The sequence below is a fragment of the Akebia trifoliata genome, chromosome 1 (genome assembly GCF_017979445.1).
Source record: "Akebia trifoliata isolate Shusen 1 chromosome 1, ASM1797944v1, whole genome shotgun sequence".
Lineage (NCBI taxonomy): Eukaryota > Viridiplantae > Streptophyta > Magnoliopsida > Ranunculales > Lardizabalaceae > Akebia > Akebia trifoliata.
The window spans coordinates 30,310,053-30,328,509 of NC_141375.1; the positions used below are offsets into that span (position 1 = coordinate 30,310,053).

Consider the following 18,457-nt stretch of genomic DNA (forward strand, 5'->3'; position numbering starts at 1 on the left):
TATCTAAACTTATTAAGCTTGAAAGATACAGATCATTCATACTATATACAGGTACTTGGAACTTGGAAGAATGTATACTGTTTAGTATAATCTTCTTTGCAATTCATGATTATCTTCTACAATCACATAAATTTTTTACTTAGGTTTGCATTTTTTCTTTTACTTTATGTTTAAATTTTTTAATAAAAAAGATGAGAGAATATAGCTTTATAAGGAATCTTATTGTAATGTCTTAGATACCAATAGTTTCACTAAGATTTAGATGATGGTAAAGATCAGAAGAAAACAAATGGTGGATTTGAATGTTGGGCCATCAAGAAGCATCATGGTAGATTAAGTGTGGTAGAAAAGAATAGGAAAGTTAAAATTAGAAATGAAAGTAGTCGATCATTTGTAAGAATAGCTCTAATAGATGAAGAGAGAGAGAGAGAGAGACTCAATTAGAAGGAATATGTAAGTTGAAGATGTGAAAGGAAGTCTCAAAAGAACGTGAATTAAGATGGTGAAAGCAGATATGAATACACTTTCAATGACAAAAGATGAGGCTCTTGAAAAAATTGAATAGAGGAACAAGATTCGTTTAACTAACCCCAAATTTTTTAGATAAAACTTTGATGATCGTGAGTTCAAGGTTTACCTGATCAGAAAAAAAAATTAAACTAATAGCACAAATTACACACATTCATATCCTTCAATTCTTGAATAAACTGTTGATATTGCCAATAACATAAAATTTTAAAAAATCTTCTCCTTTCTCTTCTAGTATCAGCAAATATCTATCCTTACCTACCTAAAATAAAACGGAAACAGTATTTATTCCCTTGTAAACAGGTCATAAAGATACATTGTTCAAGATCAATGATGGGATTAAACCCACGGTCACACGCACCACCCCCTCAGAAAGTCCTATGTGCAACAGGTTGAGTCAAGGATCAACCGGACCCTGGAGGGTGGCCCCATGAAATTCATAGCTTCGTGTGGTTTTGAACACTTGACTCACTCTTCTTGAGGAGTATATCAAGGCTCAGCTTGCCACTAGGCCAACCCCTTGAGGTTAGATCAATGACTAAACTTGTTGAGGCAAGACTTGAAAAAGATTCCACAGTGAAAATGTCAAGAAGGTAGATGAACCATTACAAAATATGAATTGGTGTCAAGTTGATGAGGAATGCTAAGAATGTTCTATTCCAAAATCACTGAAGACAATGCACATGAAATAGAATCATCAAAAGAAATAATATGATGCCATTTATCTGTCAGATTCAGGATTATGTGACCAATACTATCCATATAGTCTATTCTTCTTTGGGGAAAAAGAAGAAAGAAAAGAAAACATCAGTTAGTATACAGCAGGCCTTAAAAGAAGCAAATCTACATTCAACATTAAAGAAGGAAAACTTAAGTTAGTAAAACAAAACATGTGCGGGCATGTGATGCTCAGTTGCCCCTCCACAAATAGCCACAAATTCTTTTCAATGCTTGGTTGTACTCCACCAACTTCAAAATCGTAGTTAATTTTTTACGCCTACAATTTCACTTAAGAAATCCTACTAAACCATACCAAAATACAAACCACTATAAAACTTCACAAAATTGCATGGCACAAAGAATTTACACGCAAAACTCTAAAAATTTACATCTTTCTGCAGGCATACCAAGCAGGGCCAACCCCCGTAGGGAGATAAAGCTGTGGAAGCATGATATACAACAGGCTTGAATCACTTCATCCGAGTAGTAGATTTATCGCACAGAAATACATCCCAGAGACAACTGATAGTGAATTTTTAGTGATTTAAAGCATTTTTGTTAATGATAAGCGGTTTTTCTTGAAGCAATTATGACTGGGATTTTTTAGAAGTTTGTCATCGGCACTTTGTTGATGTAGGGTAGGGAAATTGTTCTTTTAAAAAAAAAAAAATAGTAATTGACAGTATAATTTATGTTCAACTTAAGATTCTCTACCGAGATTAGTCCATAGCTTAGATGCCTGTTGCAGCTTAATTTGATTTATTTATGTAGCTTTACTGGTGTACGGAAATCTGCTACTTGACATTTATCCATTTTCGACATCAAAGCAAAACATTGAACGTCCTCAGAATTACTAGACAGGGTTTGAGATTGGAAGTTGGGCACAAGATAGTTGTGCAGAGTCATATATTGCAACCTACCATCTTGAGAAGCATGAGAACTCTTCAAAGCTCAGCTTGAGATGGAAAAACAGTAGCTAGTTTGAAATATATTTGAAGGGATTTGCCATAAAAAGACAACAAGAAGGGCTAGAAAAATAAGAGATGGGCTCTTTGGAGAAAAAAAAAGGATGATTGAGTGGAAGAGGAAATCATGCTTCCAACATTTCTTCTACAACGCAATGGTTTTTAATGGGAATTAGGGGACAGCCATCAGGAACTGTGTTCTAGGTTAAAAAATATATATATATTGCTGAAGTTAAAGAACCAAGGGTTATGGATGCAACAAAGTATTTGTCAAGATGACAAGTCAAATTAACATTCTTTTTGGAGGCATCACAGCTAATGTTCAACGCTACAACATGTTTAACAATATCAAAAGTTCAACACTAATTTGCTAAAGCCTACAAACCAGGCAATGTAAATTACAAGAAGCACTGACAAGACAGTTGAAAGCCTACAAATCACGACAACAAAGCTTTTTTTTTTTTTTTTTTGTAGCAAAATTAGTTAAGCCAACTGTAATTAAACAAGTTCAAGGCGATGCCAAGTTCAATCAATTTATTTTTATTTAAAAAGTGTAATCCAAACAATTTGGTGTCAGCCACATGAATCCTATTCCAACACCAAGGCACTCATTTTCCTGGTGATCGTTAATCATCATTGAACATGCCCAAACCATCTCGACTTATAGAGTTGAGAAGTAGTAGCAAAAAAATCATTAAATCTAATATCATGCACCTTCCGCAAGCAAAGAAACAAGAATCAAAATGGAGAAGTCGTACAAAAAGGTTAAGGGAAAATGCTTTGTCTACCCTCCTCTTTTTTTCAATTGGTAATGCTTGGCTACTCTTAGTACCTATTTCCTCAAAAATGAAGACATGCACATCTGTGTCGTTCCCAAAGAGAGATTGGTTGCACACAGTCAAACTGGAGATTCGAAATTTGAGACGAATTGTTCTGAACATGGAAATTTGATTCAGAAAAACTGAGGCAGCCATGAAAAACATAAAATAGAGGAAATGATACAATGCTTTAAGAAAATGTTGTGGAATGGTAGTGGTAAAGGGGGGGCAGGTGACAATGAGTGGGCAGTGCTGGTAGTAATGAGAAGGGAAGTGGGCGGTGATTAAAACATAAAAAAGAGATGGCCTGGGTGAAAACAAGGCCTTCCTAAGGTTTTGTTCTCCTTTTTCCTAATAAAATATGTGGAATGTTTGGTGGTTCAAGAATTTGAAAATCTTAGGTTTCTATGTTGTTGAGTTAATAATTAGTAGACTAGAACTAAAAAGTTTCTAAAATTTTTTTTTTATAGGCAAGGTGGTGAGTTCCACTAGACCGACTGCTAGTCGGTACTCCTTTTTAGCCATTTTTTAAGTTGATTGGGTACTATATAAATAGGGAATGAATGCCAATGTCAATATTTGGTGTCCATGTTATTTTGGTTACGTTCAACTTTTTTTTTATTTAATAGGGACAATATAATAGTTTTTACTATGCAATTGAGCGTTGCTCATGACTATTTTCATGGATGTACTACAGTGTGATAAATCCACTACACAGATGAAGTGATTCAGGTCTGTCGTATATCATGCATCCCCAAGCTTTATCCCCCTACAGGGTTGGCTTCAGTAGTTCTTGAAGAAAGGATGCCACCAGAGCATTTATATGCATATTCATACAACGATCATTACTAGTAGAGTGATATCGCATTTGGTATAGATCAACGGGCTATACCTTCAATTATCTAATTACTAAAATGCATGAAGTCAACCATGACCAATCCAATTTTACCATAGCAGTTCTAGAAGAAAGGAGACGTGGAGCATTTGTATACATACTCATACAAAGATTATTACAAGTAGAGTGATATGGCATTTAGTATAGATCAAGTGGGTACACCTTCAATTATTGGCCCGCTCAATACTAAAATGCATTAAGACAACCATGACCAATCTAATTTTACTTCAGTATCAAGTATCAAATATCTTAACTATCCATTTTTTTTAGAAGAATCTAATGATCCATAGAAATATCCCTTGTAAGTACATATCAAATGCCACGAATCATATTCATTTCAAGGGTAATAATAAGGTATCACTATCAGGTTACTAAACAGGGTCAAGTTTCTAATAATTACACTGTATAGCATTTGTAACAGTAACTTCAGATTTTATGGCAAACTAAAAGCTAATAAGATTTAACTTAATAAAACAATTCAATTCAGCCACCTAAAGCTTCTAACTCTGCTTCACAGATTTGGTAATATTGCACACAGAGAGGGTGAGTTGTTTAACATTGTCACCATAGATCTTATCCCAAATATTGGGTAGGGAGATTTTTCCACTGCATGTCTGCATGGAATATATTCATTTAGACGACACTTCCCACCAAAAAACCTCAAGAATGCACTGGTTTATGAACGGGTTCTTTCACAAATGCTCATGACATATATAGATAATAATAGCTAGACACCGAAAAGTATCTCAGCTGAATTTTCTATTGGCATGCCTTTCAAAAATCGGATTAGTCAATAGCAACATATGTTTTAGAACTAAGAGATGATAGAACTCCCAACAACATAAGATATCATGTTTTATAAGGTCATGAACCATGATTGCATCAATAAACAGGTATACACTTGAGACAGTTGGAAAGTAAAAGAATTAAATTAGCTCTTAAACATGAAGGCCATTTAATTTAAACTCATTGATATTGCAAGATTGCAAGAAAAGCTTGAAATCACAAGTCATCTCCTAAGCTGTTCAGAAGAGCACACACAAAAAACCTTTTTAAGTGAGCACAAAAATACACCCAGAAGACACCCCAATTCTTCTTTTCCTTAAAAAAAGAATCCACATCCCCACAACCCAGACTCAGCTGAAAATCGCCAAACCAAAATGTAGAACTTCGTTGAAACCACTAAGAATGTAAAACAGCTCATATGAAGTCACCTGTCCAATTCTTGCTTACCCTCATCTTCACCATTTGCTTCGGAAGGAACATCGGTGCTTATAACTTTAATCTTTTCTCCCTCACCTTCCACACCATCCCCATTGCAGGAATGGTTCTTCAGAACTACAGAAATGTCCGCTTCAGAAGCTCCAGCAAGCTTAAACCTTTCCACAGCAGCATCAAGATTCTTCTTCCAACCAATCATACCTAGTTTGAATTCAACTTGGGAGCGCTCAAAAAGCATATTACCCCAGAAAAGATTTATCTGAGATCTCATAACAGTTGCTTGCTCTGCCGCTTCATCAGCCGAAACGTTCTCTTGAGGCCCAACATCTGTACCTGCCCCTTGTTTCTTCCTTCTTTTCAACAATTCCTCCTTTTTGCTGAAATTCGGGTCTTTGAGTTCATTAGCCCTCTGTTCCTCCAACTTCTCCCACATCTCCGTCGCAGCCTTCATCTTTTCTTCAGCACTATTAAATAGCTTAATTGTCTCCGTAGGATCCCAACTTGCCAACTCAATCTTATTCGCTAAAACAAAAGACCATTGAAGCTTTGCTGTCTCGAAATGCTGTTGACCCAATGCAAGCAATCCCTCATAGAAGTCCGGCTTAATCCTGAGTGCCTCTTCATACTTCTCCCCAGCCAAAGAATACTTCTCCTTGACCCAATCGTAAGCCACTTGAAGCTGAGCCGTCATAACATCCTTTGAAGCAGAGTCATCCAAAGGTATCCGCTTTCTTGCTGCACACATGTGAACATTCCCCCAATTGAAGAAAGCCAAGGCAGCAACCTCTTGGAACTTGGAAGCAGCCATGTCAAATAGGCTTTGAGCTTCTTCACTTGTTACTGTCTCCTCAAGAGCTTCAGAACAAAGCTCCATCCCAAGTTCATGTAAATCGATATGGGCATCCGGGTCAATCCCTACTTGGGTCCGGAACAGCTGAGCAAACTCAAATAACCAATCATCTATCTCCATTTCCTTGCATTCGGTATCGTCACCAGCATCAACCTTTTCCTTCGAAGCGTCCACTTCAGTCTTACCAATCTCAGTATCCACTGTATCTACTACAGAATCCCGGGGAGAAGAGCGAGACCCACTCTCATCACTTTTGATCCCATCATCCTCTGCTGGCTTCTCCTCCTCTTCTTCCACCAATGGTGGTTCCTGCTCCGGACTCACTTCGACAATATGCAACCTCAACATGCCAATTGAGTCTGTCTTCTCCAATCCCGACTCCTTCACCGATACATCGTCCATACAGGACTCGGCCAATCTGAGCTCACTAGTAGAGGTAATGGTCACAAGATCACCATCACTATCCTTATATTTTATCAAAACTGATTTCGACGATGGAAACCGCTTACTCACAATTTCCCTCAACACTCTAAAACTGCAAGGCATGGGCATCTGAGCAAGTCTAATGTCGTGATCGTAAACAAGCTTCAATGGCCTCCATCGGGTAACAACCGATTTTGACTTCGAATTCAAAGCCTCCCCATGAATGGGCAATGCCAATGAGACCGAAGATTGATTCTTCGAATTATCCTTAATTGGATTGGAATTGGGTTCCAAAGATGAAACCTTTACAGGATTGGAAATAGATTTTTGCGGCTGATTCTTTATTTCAATACCATCTTCAGAAGATAAAAGTTGTTGGGTCTTACCGATACCAGCCGCTGAAGCTGAACTCGAAGTCTTCTTGGGCACGGGTCGGGCGGGCAAGCATGGGCCAAGCCCAGCAACCGGAGCCCCACGAACTGCGGAAGCACCGAGTGCAGCGGGCGAAGGGCGACTTTGGAGGTCCTGCTGGGCTGCCTCTTGGCGAGCTCCGAGCGCAACCCGTAAGCGACCTACAATATCCAAAGCATCTCGATGATTGGGATCATCAATCAAGAGAGCCTGAACATCCTGCATGGCCATTTCGAACTTTGAGAGAGCTTCAAAGGCTCGGGCGCGGCGAAGGAGAGCTCGGGCAAAGCGGGGTTGAACCTGGAGTGCAAGAGAGCACTCGGAGATTACGGTATCGTAATCGATGGGTTTCATCTGCATCAAGCAAGCGGCACGGTTGCTATGGAAGACGGCTCGGTCGGGGTGGGTCTTTGGGGTGAGACGAAGGGCATTGTCGTAATTTTCAAGAGCACCCACGTAGTCTTTGGATTGGAAACGTTTGTTTCCTTCTTCTTTGAGTTCGTGGGCTCGTTTCAGGAGGATTGAAGAATCCAAATCGACGACACCATTAGTAGCAGAGATTGGGAGATCTCCTGTTGTTGTTGTTGTTGGGTGTCCACCACCGCCTCCACCCTTCTTTCTTCTCCCTCCTGATTTCCCCATCTCTCTCCCTCTCTCTCTCTCTCTCTTCGAGTTCGAGAGGAGAACTTACAAGCTTTGTTGTGGTGGTATGAGATTGAGATGAGAGAGAGAAGGTAACAGAAGTACAGAAGTTTTCCCAAGCGATTAACCCTAAAAGAATTCTTCTAGACACTTCTCACACTCATAAAACACAGATTGGGATTTTGAGAGACGCAATACATTTCAACTCCTAATACATGGATGCCCAATATTGTAGGGTTTATGTGAATGAAGGGAATTCGTTTTCTAGAGATTAAACAGAAATAAGAAAATGATTTTGTTGGAAAAGTGAAAACTAGAAGAAAAAAAAAAATGTTAAAAGAAGAGTTGGTTTCTAGTTTTGGGGTGGGGATAATGTTTCAAAGAACAACATTAGGATCTAAGAAATTAATTTCCTTGGGGAGTAGAAAACAATTCTCACAAAAGGAAATTGGAGTTTGGACAGATATTTGTCATCTGGGAAAAATACATCTAAAAATATTATTTTTTATAGAAAAAATAATAATAATTTCCCACATGTGGATCAACCAATTGAACGTGCCTAATTTTGAAGCACTAATGTGCGATTTTTAACATTCTGATGTGGAGGTCCGCACAAAACCGTAGATGTGTTTACTCGTATCATGAAGAAACAGTATCTACGGTTATGTGCTCACCTCCTAGTCAGAATATGTAAGAACTGCAGTATATCGATTGTCACCCTAGTACAATTCAATTTGAAATGATTCAATCCAAGGATTCTACTTGGAAGACTTTTGTGGGCCTAAGAAATGAGAGTTTGTACGATCCCTTCCCCCACAAATATCAGCCCATTGGTGACTTTTAACCATTGAATTAGGTTTTTATGCTATGGATTTACGGATGTTAATGTGAAGCCTCATAGGCCTATGACCTGACTGACGATCCAAGCCTCTTAAAAAATTTCTAAATCCAAGTCTCGACCCAGTCCATTCACACTCCTATATGGGCTTTTATGACACCCCTTATGTGAGATTTTTTTAATTCCATGAGTAAGAATAAGATTCATGGGTTGGTGGATCCAACAAAGTTTGTCCTCATCACCTCTTAGGATTGAAAAGATGCAATATGTCACATTGCCACCTAACCCCCCTACCTGCATTTTCATAGTACCTTAATTTCATAGAAGCAAAAGCAGTGACGTTTGGTGAGTTGTGTATTTTTTATTTATTTTTTTAGTTTGGATAATTATATTAGAAGATTTTATTTTCTTTTTCATTAATTGAAAATCTAAGAAGCATTGCGACCCACTTCTTGCTTTTGATCATTTTTCAGCTTCTGCAAACGTTTCTCCATCACACTCATCAAAAGTTCATATTATAATTTGAAAAAGCGTTTTTCAATTTTAAAAGCATGAAAAATGCGTTTCAAACCCATAAACAAATGGGTAGAAAAAAAAAACATTTTGTTTGAAGAGTAATTTCTACTATTTTTTTGTTTTTTCTTTAATTATGGAAGTTAAAAGTCTTCTAAAGAATTGTAAAAAGCATTGTTTGAAATGTCACTTGGCACAAATATTTGTAGAAAAATGACAAACTGCCAACCAAAGATGAATTAAGTGGGGAAAATTGCCCTTAGTGCAAACATAAAATACTCCACTCTCTCCTTTTTCACTACCATTGAGGATTCTTTATTTTCTATAATCAATCCAACAAGCTCTTTAATATTCTTCTTGACCGATAACGATCCCTGAAGATGGAAAAGGTGTGGATGTGCACAATTCTCAATTATTCACTTTGAACAGACCAGAAGATACTTATCTAGAGAGAACATTTTGTCTGGATCCTGAAATTAGTATACACAAAATAAATAAAAAATTGGCTAATAGCAGTTAATAGGAGAGAGAGAGAGAGCTTTTCCAGAAAATGAAAATTTTCAGTTTAATAAGACGTAAAAGAGAATTTCAAGTCCTCCCTACTTTCCTTCAGTAGGCTAATAATTTCTACGGTTCATTTTCACAATCAATTCTCAATAGGAGATGATCACAAAGAAAATCCTGCAATACAGTAAAGACCATTAGAGGAATGAAAATTGCTAAACTCACTTCCAGCAACACAGCGCTCAACACTTTGCCAACGTGGTGATCTGGACAGAACCATGGATGCTTTTTCTTTGTAGAATCAAGAATGGCTCTAGAGGAATCTATTGGCTTAAATCTTTGTTTGGTGAACATTCACCAAACATTTATCGGGACCCTCATACATCCTTTTAGTCTTTACATCCTGTAAAACATTTAACACACCCTGCCTTCCATACTATTTCAAGATTTTTCGAGACATAGAGAACACCTATCCATTCATGTGAGGCTCAACTCTTATGCTAGCAATGTCGAATTGCCATTTTTACCATAACTATATCAGCATATTTGTCAAAACTTTTATAAAATAAATAAATGCAAATTAATTGAGCTGCACGAGAAATGAATTTTCCAAGGCAATAAACATATTCACATAAAGTCGTGCAACGGTGAAGTTGCTATAACAGAAAATGAAAGGTAAAGCACAACAAAAAAAAACAACGGGAATGGGTGTTAAATGCTTCTTATTACCCCTAGAGGAAGAAACAGGGGTTGTCACTAATACTTAGCCTGCTCAGGCACATCCTGGATCTCACCACCATTCCTTACTATTTCAGAACCGGAATTCTTATTCTTTCCCCCAAAAAGACGAAAGAAAACAACAGCCTCTTGAATTTGATTTGACTAATTTGTTACCTCTTTGAACAGGAGAACGAAGTTGACAAGTGCTTCAAACTCGAAACATCAAATTTCTCCATAAACCTCTGATCAGAAACCCTAGCTTTTGCAGCAGCAAACCGCTGGTATTCGTCAAACACAGAAGACAAACACCATCTTTGCAATTTCCTTAAGCATCCAACCAGACAACCCGTCCTATGCTGCATAAATACAACACACAAAACTCAAGTAATTAAAAGGTTTAGAACTCAACATCGGGGGGGCATAGAGATATAGAATATTTATGTTGCTTACCTTTCCTCGTTTGCAATGAATTAGAATTGGATGGTTCCTAACATCTGCATGGCAGAAAGGTGGATAATATATATAAAAATTGAAATTCAATCAACTATTGATTGGCAAAAAAAATGGTGAAAAGAAAAATGTTTACCAAGTACAACTTTGAGGGCCTCACGAATGGTATCCTCTGGAATGTTCACAAAAGGCTCCTACATGAACAATATCCACATCAGTGGATGGAAAAATAACTTTCCAATTGCAAACCTATGTTCATGTATATTTGATCATACTGTTGTTATTGTATCATCTAGTAAAGTGATCTCTTTGCTTGTTAAATAGAATCTGGCAGCTGCTCCGTGCATGATTGCTTTCCTCTATGTTAATCCATACAAAAAAGATAAAAAAAAAAAAAAAAAACATCACATTGAATGTCTTCAATGAAGCATAGACAGTTATGGGGGACATTGTTATGGTGTTTGCTAATGAAGAAAATACCGGTGGACATTGGTTTGATGGTGTAGACACTCCGTTTTGGCTAAATATCTACATTTGGTAATAATTAGTTTTAATCTTCTTCTTGGATGATGTTGGTATTTACCAACCTTATGAGAACCGAGCCTAAAGCTATCTCTAGAAAACCCCATCTTATTAATGGGGATTTGATCCAATTCTTGATGTTTAATAATCAATGATAGAAAGATACTTTGAGCCCTGATTACACTAGGACTTCAATAAAATTAAGATGCCTGATAATGAACTCTTTAATCTTTTGGAAGACTATAATTTTATCAAAATATAACTTTGTAATCAAGATATCAAATTATAACTCAATTGAATTTCCAAGTCTAATTTTTAATCATTTGGATGAGAATGAGACATTCATCATTAAAAAGCTAGGAAGGAAAGATCTCGAGTTCTTGTACTTTCGATACAAGTTCAAATATATAACTCTGCAATCAAGATATCAAATTATTACTCAATCGATTTCCAAGTCTAAGTTTTAATCATTTAGATGAGAATGGGAGATTCAACATTAAAAGATAATTGAGAATATAGATAGCGTCCATTTTACACTAAAAATGAACATTTTATAGACATTTTATAGAACCTCTAGAGATGCATAAGTGTATCCAATTCATAGACTTCAATAGACCTTTGAATAATTTTCTAGAAGCATCCATACAATTTGTGAGAATATTTTATAAACATACCCTCTATAACTGCCAACCTAATTTACCCAAAAACATTTTTTACTTTATTTTTTTCACCTACATCTGAAATAAGTATTCTATCATTTAAATAACACAATCTTTTCACCCAACATATAGTAAATTTCCTTAAACATATAAATGTAAAGAAAACCTTCATTTACCAAACAAACTAATATTAAGTTTCAGTACTAAGTTACTCCAAACCTTCCTTTTTACTCATAAATGCCCCTTCCTCTGAAGAAAGAAGATCACTGCTGCCATGCCTTTAGTCTAGGCCTAGATAAACCTTTGCATATTAGCCTCTTTACCAGCCAAAATCCTTTAGAAAATCCTAGAGAAATTTCAAAATCAACTCAAAACTTTACTTATCTAAGAGATTAAGTGAAAGAAGGGATACTTTTATTTTTTTCTTGCCTCAGTTTTCTTTCTCTCTTTTCTTAATCAATCAAAAAGAAGAAGGGACAAGACGATCAAGTCAAGAACAAGAGGCTTATACAAGGTACTAACATAAGCTACTTAAGGGTATCTTAGTCACCTCTCCTTTTCCTTTCCTACCTTTTTTCTCAACCTATTTATCTCCTTTTTCCCTTATCTTTTCTCATCGCTTTATTATCTTTTCTTTGTACAATTACACTTTACTAGATTATATCTTTGCTCATATTTATTTTCGTTTCCGGATATGAGTTCATAGGACTAAAGTTCTTTCATCTCCATTAAGGTAAATGAATCTCAAATGTATTGCATGAAAGGATGAACTACTTTAAATATTCAAAAGAAACCTAACATAAAAATCTAAAATATTTTGTTGGCTTGGGACCTTAAATTTATACCAACTTATAGTTGTAGACTAATCAAGGTGAGGTCACCTATTTTTATTTGACATCTTTCTTTCATGTTATTTGTTTGTTACTGTTAGACATTCTATCTTTTTTATTTACTTTCTTCAAATAAGTAACCAGAAGGGGATGCCAGAGGGTACAAAAGTGGATGATTGTTTTGAGATTATATCTTTGCTCATATTTATTTTCGTTTCCGGATATGAGTTCATAGGACTAAAGTTCTTTCATCTCCATTAAGGTAAATGAATCTCAAATGTATTGCATGAAAGGATGAACTACTTTAAATATTCAAAAGAAACCTAACATAAAAATCTAAAATATTTTGTTGGCTTGGGACCTTAAATTTATACCAACTTATAGTTGTAGACTAATCAAGGTGAGGTCACCTATTTTTATTTGACATCTTTCTTTCATGTTATTTGTTTGTTACTGTTAGACATTCTATCTTTTTTATTTACTTTCTTCAAATAAGTAACCAGAAGGGGATGCCAGAGGGTACAAAAGTGGATGATTGTTTTGATATGAGTAGATTGGGATGCCCAACACCTTCCAAAGTCTGCAAATGATCCCCTTACCCACTTTTTTTTATTGGGAATAAACCTATATTTAATCAGATCAGTAACTCAGTGATGACAGGAATTGAACCTAGATCTATGGTATCATCACACATATATTTTCCCAAATAAGCTAGTTGGCACTTTCGACCCACTTACTCATATCCCTCAAAATGAGTAGATTGGGGTGCTTGATAAGTGCTTAATATTGAGATAATATCATTATTTTGATGGGCATTATCGTACTATTCATGGTTATATTTTCATATTTACATGTAAAAACCACACATTTTCTTCCTACCATGGTGTAGTTCACTTTCATGTGATTTTCAATGGTGTATTTGCATTAATTCATATATATCCAGAAGGTCCTCATTAAGAGTCGTTTTGATAGCTATCTCATTACGCGATTTTTCTTTTGTAGGAGCTTTCAAGTGAATAAATCACGATAAGTAAAGGAATTGGGACCTCCATTGAGTATCACAAGGAGGGGATTAATGAAGTTTGATCAAAGAATAGGGCGCTGCATGATAGAGACATGTTTCAAATGTCGCAAAGGAATGGAGATTGAAATCAAGCCATAAAGGTGAAGATTGAGAGAGATGGGCCATTTAGAGAAAGTTTCCATCGAGAAATTGATGGAATGTCAATACAACAAAGAGTCTCCATGGGTTTTTATTTTAGAGAGAATATTGGGAGGGGGTAGTAAATTTCCTAAAAAGTAGAGATAATCTCTCGACACATTCTCCTACATCATACACTCTCTCCCCTTTTTCTCTACACTCTCATCTTCTTTTTCCATATTATCTTCTCTCTCCTATTTTTCTCTCTTTCTATTTTCTCACTACCAAGATTCTCTAAAAAAATATATCCTAACTTACACATCCCCCACTTTTCTATTCTTATTTTCTTTCTTTTTTCTCTTGCATTCTCTCACCTCTATTTATTCCACACGTCCTCCCCAATTTCTCTCATATCTCTTCTCCTAGTTCTTGAAGTCTTTTTATATTTTCTTCTTTTAATCAATAAAAAGCATGTTTTTCATGAAGATTGTTGGATAAAGGTGTGGTTGAAGCAATGGATTTTTAATCAATAAAATTGAGATATAATTGTTTGAGTTTGTTTAATTGATTACATATTATTCTTGGGATTGTTATCTATATATAAAATTATTTGATTTGATGTGAACTCCGGTTACATCAAATACTTATGATTCCCTATGATAAATTTACATGTTTCCTTCAATATTAATCATCAATTAATCAAATTCATTGTTATTTTTTCTTTGAAATATAGTGTAAGAATTTCATTGCCAAATATTCTAACTAGAAATATTCCTTATTCAATTTTAGTTGAGTTATCAATTGGTTAAAAACCAATTTTACAATTTTTTTGTGGTGGATCTTCGATGCCTTAATCATTTTTTTATTATTATTATTCATAATTTTAAAATCATTCTCACTTTATTTTCAAAATCCTGATTTTTCCCCCTTTTGTTCGTTCTTAATACGTGTTAGTGTTCACTTCAATCCCTGTAGATCGATCTTGGATTCCCGAGTATTTTATTACTTAGTTGCACACCCTACACTTGGGGTTATATAATCTACACTATTTTAGTTATACGAATGCTTAATCCCAGTCAATCCATATTGAAAATGTTAGCACATTAGATTCCCAAGTCAAGGAGAAAATGTAGGAATTTTTATGTTATGTTTCTTTCAACCAATTGGGTGATTTAATCATACCCGTAAACCGTTCGAGATTCCCTAATCCTAATGGAGATCAAAGAACCATAGTTCTAGGTTCACATCAACTAAAGATAAGCAAACTAAAATAGTAAAGCATAAACATAAAAAAGGAACAATAATAAAGTATGAAGAAAAAAAAAAAAAAACAGGGAAGAAAAATAAATATAGGATGAGAAAGCAAGTGAGAAAAAAAAAAAAAGGAAAGGACGAATTACTCTAAAATTGATCATCTTCCCCCTTTTTTCTTATTGGTTACTTAAAAAAATAGAAGAAAAAAAGTCAAGTAAGAATAAAAAAAAGTTTTCTTCTACTTAACTTCCTAGATTAAGTGAAGTTTGGGTTGATTTAAGAAATAATTGGGATTTTCTAAAAGGATTTTGGGTGATTAAAAGACTATTTTGCAAAACTTTCTCCCGTGCATGGATATGTTAAGGAATTTTGCAAGTCGATGAGTAGAAAAATTGATTTCTTTAAAAATTAGAAACTTGTTCTAAAGGTCGGTTTAAAAAAAATAATGCAAAAAAAAAAAAAAAAAAATGGATAAAATTGAGTTAGCCACATGGGTAGATATGCTTGAATAATATTCTCATAAATTGCATAGATGCTTTGCAAAAAATTCTTCAAAGTTGTATCGAGGTCCACGATCCATGCCTCCTTGTTATGCACATGCACGCCTAGAGGTTGATCAAATATCTATAAAATGTCGATTTTAAGATCAAATGGATGAGATCACAAACATTCGAAAGATCGTTTCATGTACTTTTCAAGGATGAATATCCTTTTCTCATGCAAATGACCAAAAATTTATACTACTTGAAAAACCACCCATATAAAAAAATAATAATAAGTCTCGGAAGAAGAGCAGAACCAACCATGCAAGGGATTCAAGTTGTGATTTCAAAGGAACATTGAGGATTACTTTGATATCTTGATTGGAATGCTGGGTTTTGATGAAATTACTTCTTCTTTTTCAAAGTATTAAGAGTTAAGAATCAACATATTCATATTGGCGGAGGAACGAGGTTAATGCCTAGATCATTAATCAATAAAAGCAAAATATGCATGTGTTATGATTTCATGCATAAACGTGGAGATTTTGAGACTGAGGACAGCAAAGATTTGGTTATTTTGCAAACCAATCTGCATAAATAGGACTGCTACTATAGGTCTGAAATTAACAAAGTGTTTGTTTCTATCAAATTAAAAATGAGTCAGGACCATATATTCATGGGAGTATTAGACCATTAGTTCATGTCGACACGTAGCATCAGTGTAATGGAATTGGTTTTGTAACTGGGCTTCAGTATGTACAGGATCCTAACTTCAAACAAATTTGACGTGAATACTTGTTTTATTTAAACAAATTTCTTGAATTAGAATCTTTTTTAGTACAGAGAACATGCAAATAAAATAAATTGATGGATCTATCAGTTGGATCTGAAATTAGGGGGAACAACATTACAATTAAACAAACCAGGCACTTTATTTAATAATTAAGGTAAGATCAGCTGAAAATTATTATAACTGAATCAAAATAGATATGAATCTCCAGAACTTCGGATAATCTACACTAATCATCACTAAGTAGAATGATTTTAAATGCCAAAGAACATATTAGATTTGAACTCAAATATCTAAAATCAAACCTAATCGAAATTACCAACAAATAACTCCTAAGGATTCGATTGATCATCAAAACTTTACCTTACATCCTTCGATTCCAAACTGAAAAAGACGAATTCCATTCGACTTAAGAAACTCTTCGTTCCCCTCCGGATACGGTTCAGGACAAAGATACCTAAACACCAATTCACCAAACATTGAAACCCTAATACATCGATTTCTCACAAACATCAAACTTAAAACAAACAGATAATCAAATTTAAAGATTTTTTTTAAGTCGAACTTACAAGATAGAACGAAGACCGAGTGTCCCTAAGAAGGTGAAGTTGGAGGTGGCAGGGAAACCAGACCTGAAGACGCCATTATCGACCATGGCGAAGTTCAAAGGAGGTACGAACAAATCTTCTTCTCCATCTCTCTCCATCGCTTCTCCTGAGAAAGCTAGCATACTAGTCTCCACGACCTCTTCTTCATCTTCAAATTCTGAATCTTCTTCGATACGTCTCCCCATCTCTCTTTCAATTTTCTCCACTTTCATCACTTTGCCTCCAAAATATTAAAAATCGGATTTCTATAGATCAAACGATGAGAATCGCGAAGGATCTTCTTATAATTCCTCTTTTCGACAGTTATAAAGGGCTAAAAACAAAAGTCGAAAATCGGTTTTGCATCACTTTGCACAGTCATACGGCGCTGGTTGTTAAAATGCGCAGTAGGTATTGTGTCAAAATTTTGACCACGACGGTTTTATAGACTGAAAATGAGGAAGAGAACTAGAAAGATATAATATCGTGTTTCTCTGCCGTAAGATTAGCATGTCCAACACCTTTAACATGTGCAATAAAAGATGCGATTATTGATCAGAACCATAGAAATTCGTGACCCGACATCAATAATGTACTACATCACAAAATCATTCCATTAGAATTAGTTTGATTAGTGGTTAACCACTTGATGGATGGTTGTGATTGGTGAGGTTGTTAGACCTAAAGTACTTCTTACATTGGAGGATTCGAAAATAAAAAGTACATTCTAGGGAATATTCTGAGCGGTTGTCGCTTTATACTTTTGGCAAAACCCGTGTGCCACGTACTTCAACCCGTGTGTATTGGTTCATCCGACTGAGAGAAAAGTTTAAAATAAGAGGGACTCAAAAGGCCTTTGGGATAATATATATATATTATAGTTTTCAGACTTAGATATCGGATTATTTTATGGTTTTGAGATACTCCCTACGTCTTCGGACAGATGAAATGACCATTAACCTCAGTCTTCTCTTATAGATTAATGAAAATTTATTTAAATATCTTCATATTCATACGCTCCCATCACAAAATTGTAGATTTTATGTATCAAGATGCGTATAATCATAAATCTTTTCTTATGTATCCCAAGGCAATTAATCTAAGATTTTGTGATGGGAGAGTATGTCAGAGACAGGTGTCATATTATCACGACTTTTGGGTAAAATGTTTTTACCCTCACCTCTGAACTTAAGATTTTATGTACTTCAAATTTCAGGGAAAAATATAATTTTTGAAATTTTGAAAAAGATGAAATTTTGAATGTTGGGTTTTTTACAAAGTGTTAAGATGAGGTTAAAAACAATGAATTGAAAATAATGACCAAAACAATGGAGAGATTGTGGATGATGGATTTTTATGGGAAAATCAAGAATTATTAAGATGGAAGTAAAATATTGAAGGTATTTAAGTCATTTATTATTATTTTATAAGAGAGGTTGTCGCAATAAGAGCATCTCTTCAATTTAAAAATACAAGGATACCTCGGATATTTACCAAAACATTTAGAGGTGCCTCTAGATAAGACTTTAAGTTTTCTATGTTAGGTATGATACTTTCACCTTTATAATAATATTTCATTTAAACCTAGTTTATAGGTCAATTAATGTATTTTTTAAATTGTGGGATTGTTTGTGGAGTTGCGTTGGAGAAACATTGTAATTGACATCGTGTCGCACATTATCAATAAACTCAAG

At 35.2% G+C, this 18,457-nt stretch overlaps 2 protein-coding genes across 3 annotated transcripts; both read right to left on the minus strand.

Moving 5' to 3' along the window:
- Positions 1-4,880: 4,880 nt before the first annotated feature.
- Positions 4,881-7,778, minus strand: PHOX2 (Octicosapeptide/Phox/Bem1p (PB1) domain-containing protein / tetratricopeptide repeat (TPR)-containing protein). Its single transcript, XM_086450708.1, has one exon. The coding sequence runs from the start codon at positions 7,471-7,473 to the stop codon at positions 5,137-5,139; it is 2,337 nt and encodes a 778-aa protein (XP_086306834.1). The 5' UTR covers positions 7,474-7,778; the 3' UTR covers positions 4,881-5,136.
- Positions 7,779-9,894: 2,116 nt separating this feature from the next.
- Positions 9,895-17,182, minus strand: PFA-DSP4 (Phosphotyrosine protein phosphatases superfamily protein). Of its 2 annotated transcripts, XM_086450723.1 has the most exons (6): positions 16,746-17,182; positions 16,540-16,633; positions 10,774-10,857; positions 10,635-10,692; positions 10,499-10,542; positions 9,895-10,404 (listed from the first exon to the last, which is right to left on the minus strand). In XM_086450723.1, exons 1-6 carry the CDS (start codon positions 16,994-16,996, stop codon positions 10,219-10,221), a joined length of 717 nt encoding a protein of 238 aa, XP_086306849.1. In that variant the 5' UTR covers positions 16,997-17,182; the 3' UTR covers positions 9,895-10,218. The 2 variants fall into 2 exon arrangements, with proteins under 2 accessions (XP_086306849.1, XP_086306860.1); XM_086450734.1 differs by lacking the exon at positions 10,774-10,857 and having other exon boundaries at positions 16,746-17,179.
- Positions 17,183-18,457: the final 1,275 nt, after the last annotated feature.

Coding starts and splice junctions, on each gene's coding strand:
- PHOX2 (XM_086450708.1), bottom strand. CDS start 7,473: ATGGGGAAATCAGGAGGGAGAAGAAAGAAGGGTGGAGGCGGTGGTGGA.
- PFA-DSP4 (XM_086450723.1), bottom strand. CDS start 16,996: ATGAAAGTGGAGAAAATTGAAAGAGAGATGGGGAGACGTATCGAAGAA. Junction 10,693..10,773: donor TAGATGATACAATAACAACA/GTATGATCAAAT, acceptor TTGTTCATGTAG/GAGCCTTTTGTGAACATTCC. Junction 10,543..10,634: donor GGCCCTCAAAGTTGTACTTG/GTAAACATTTTT, acceptor TCTGCCATGCAG/ATGTTAGGAACCATCCAATT.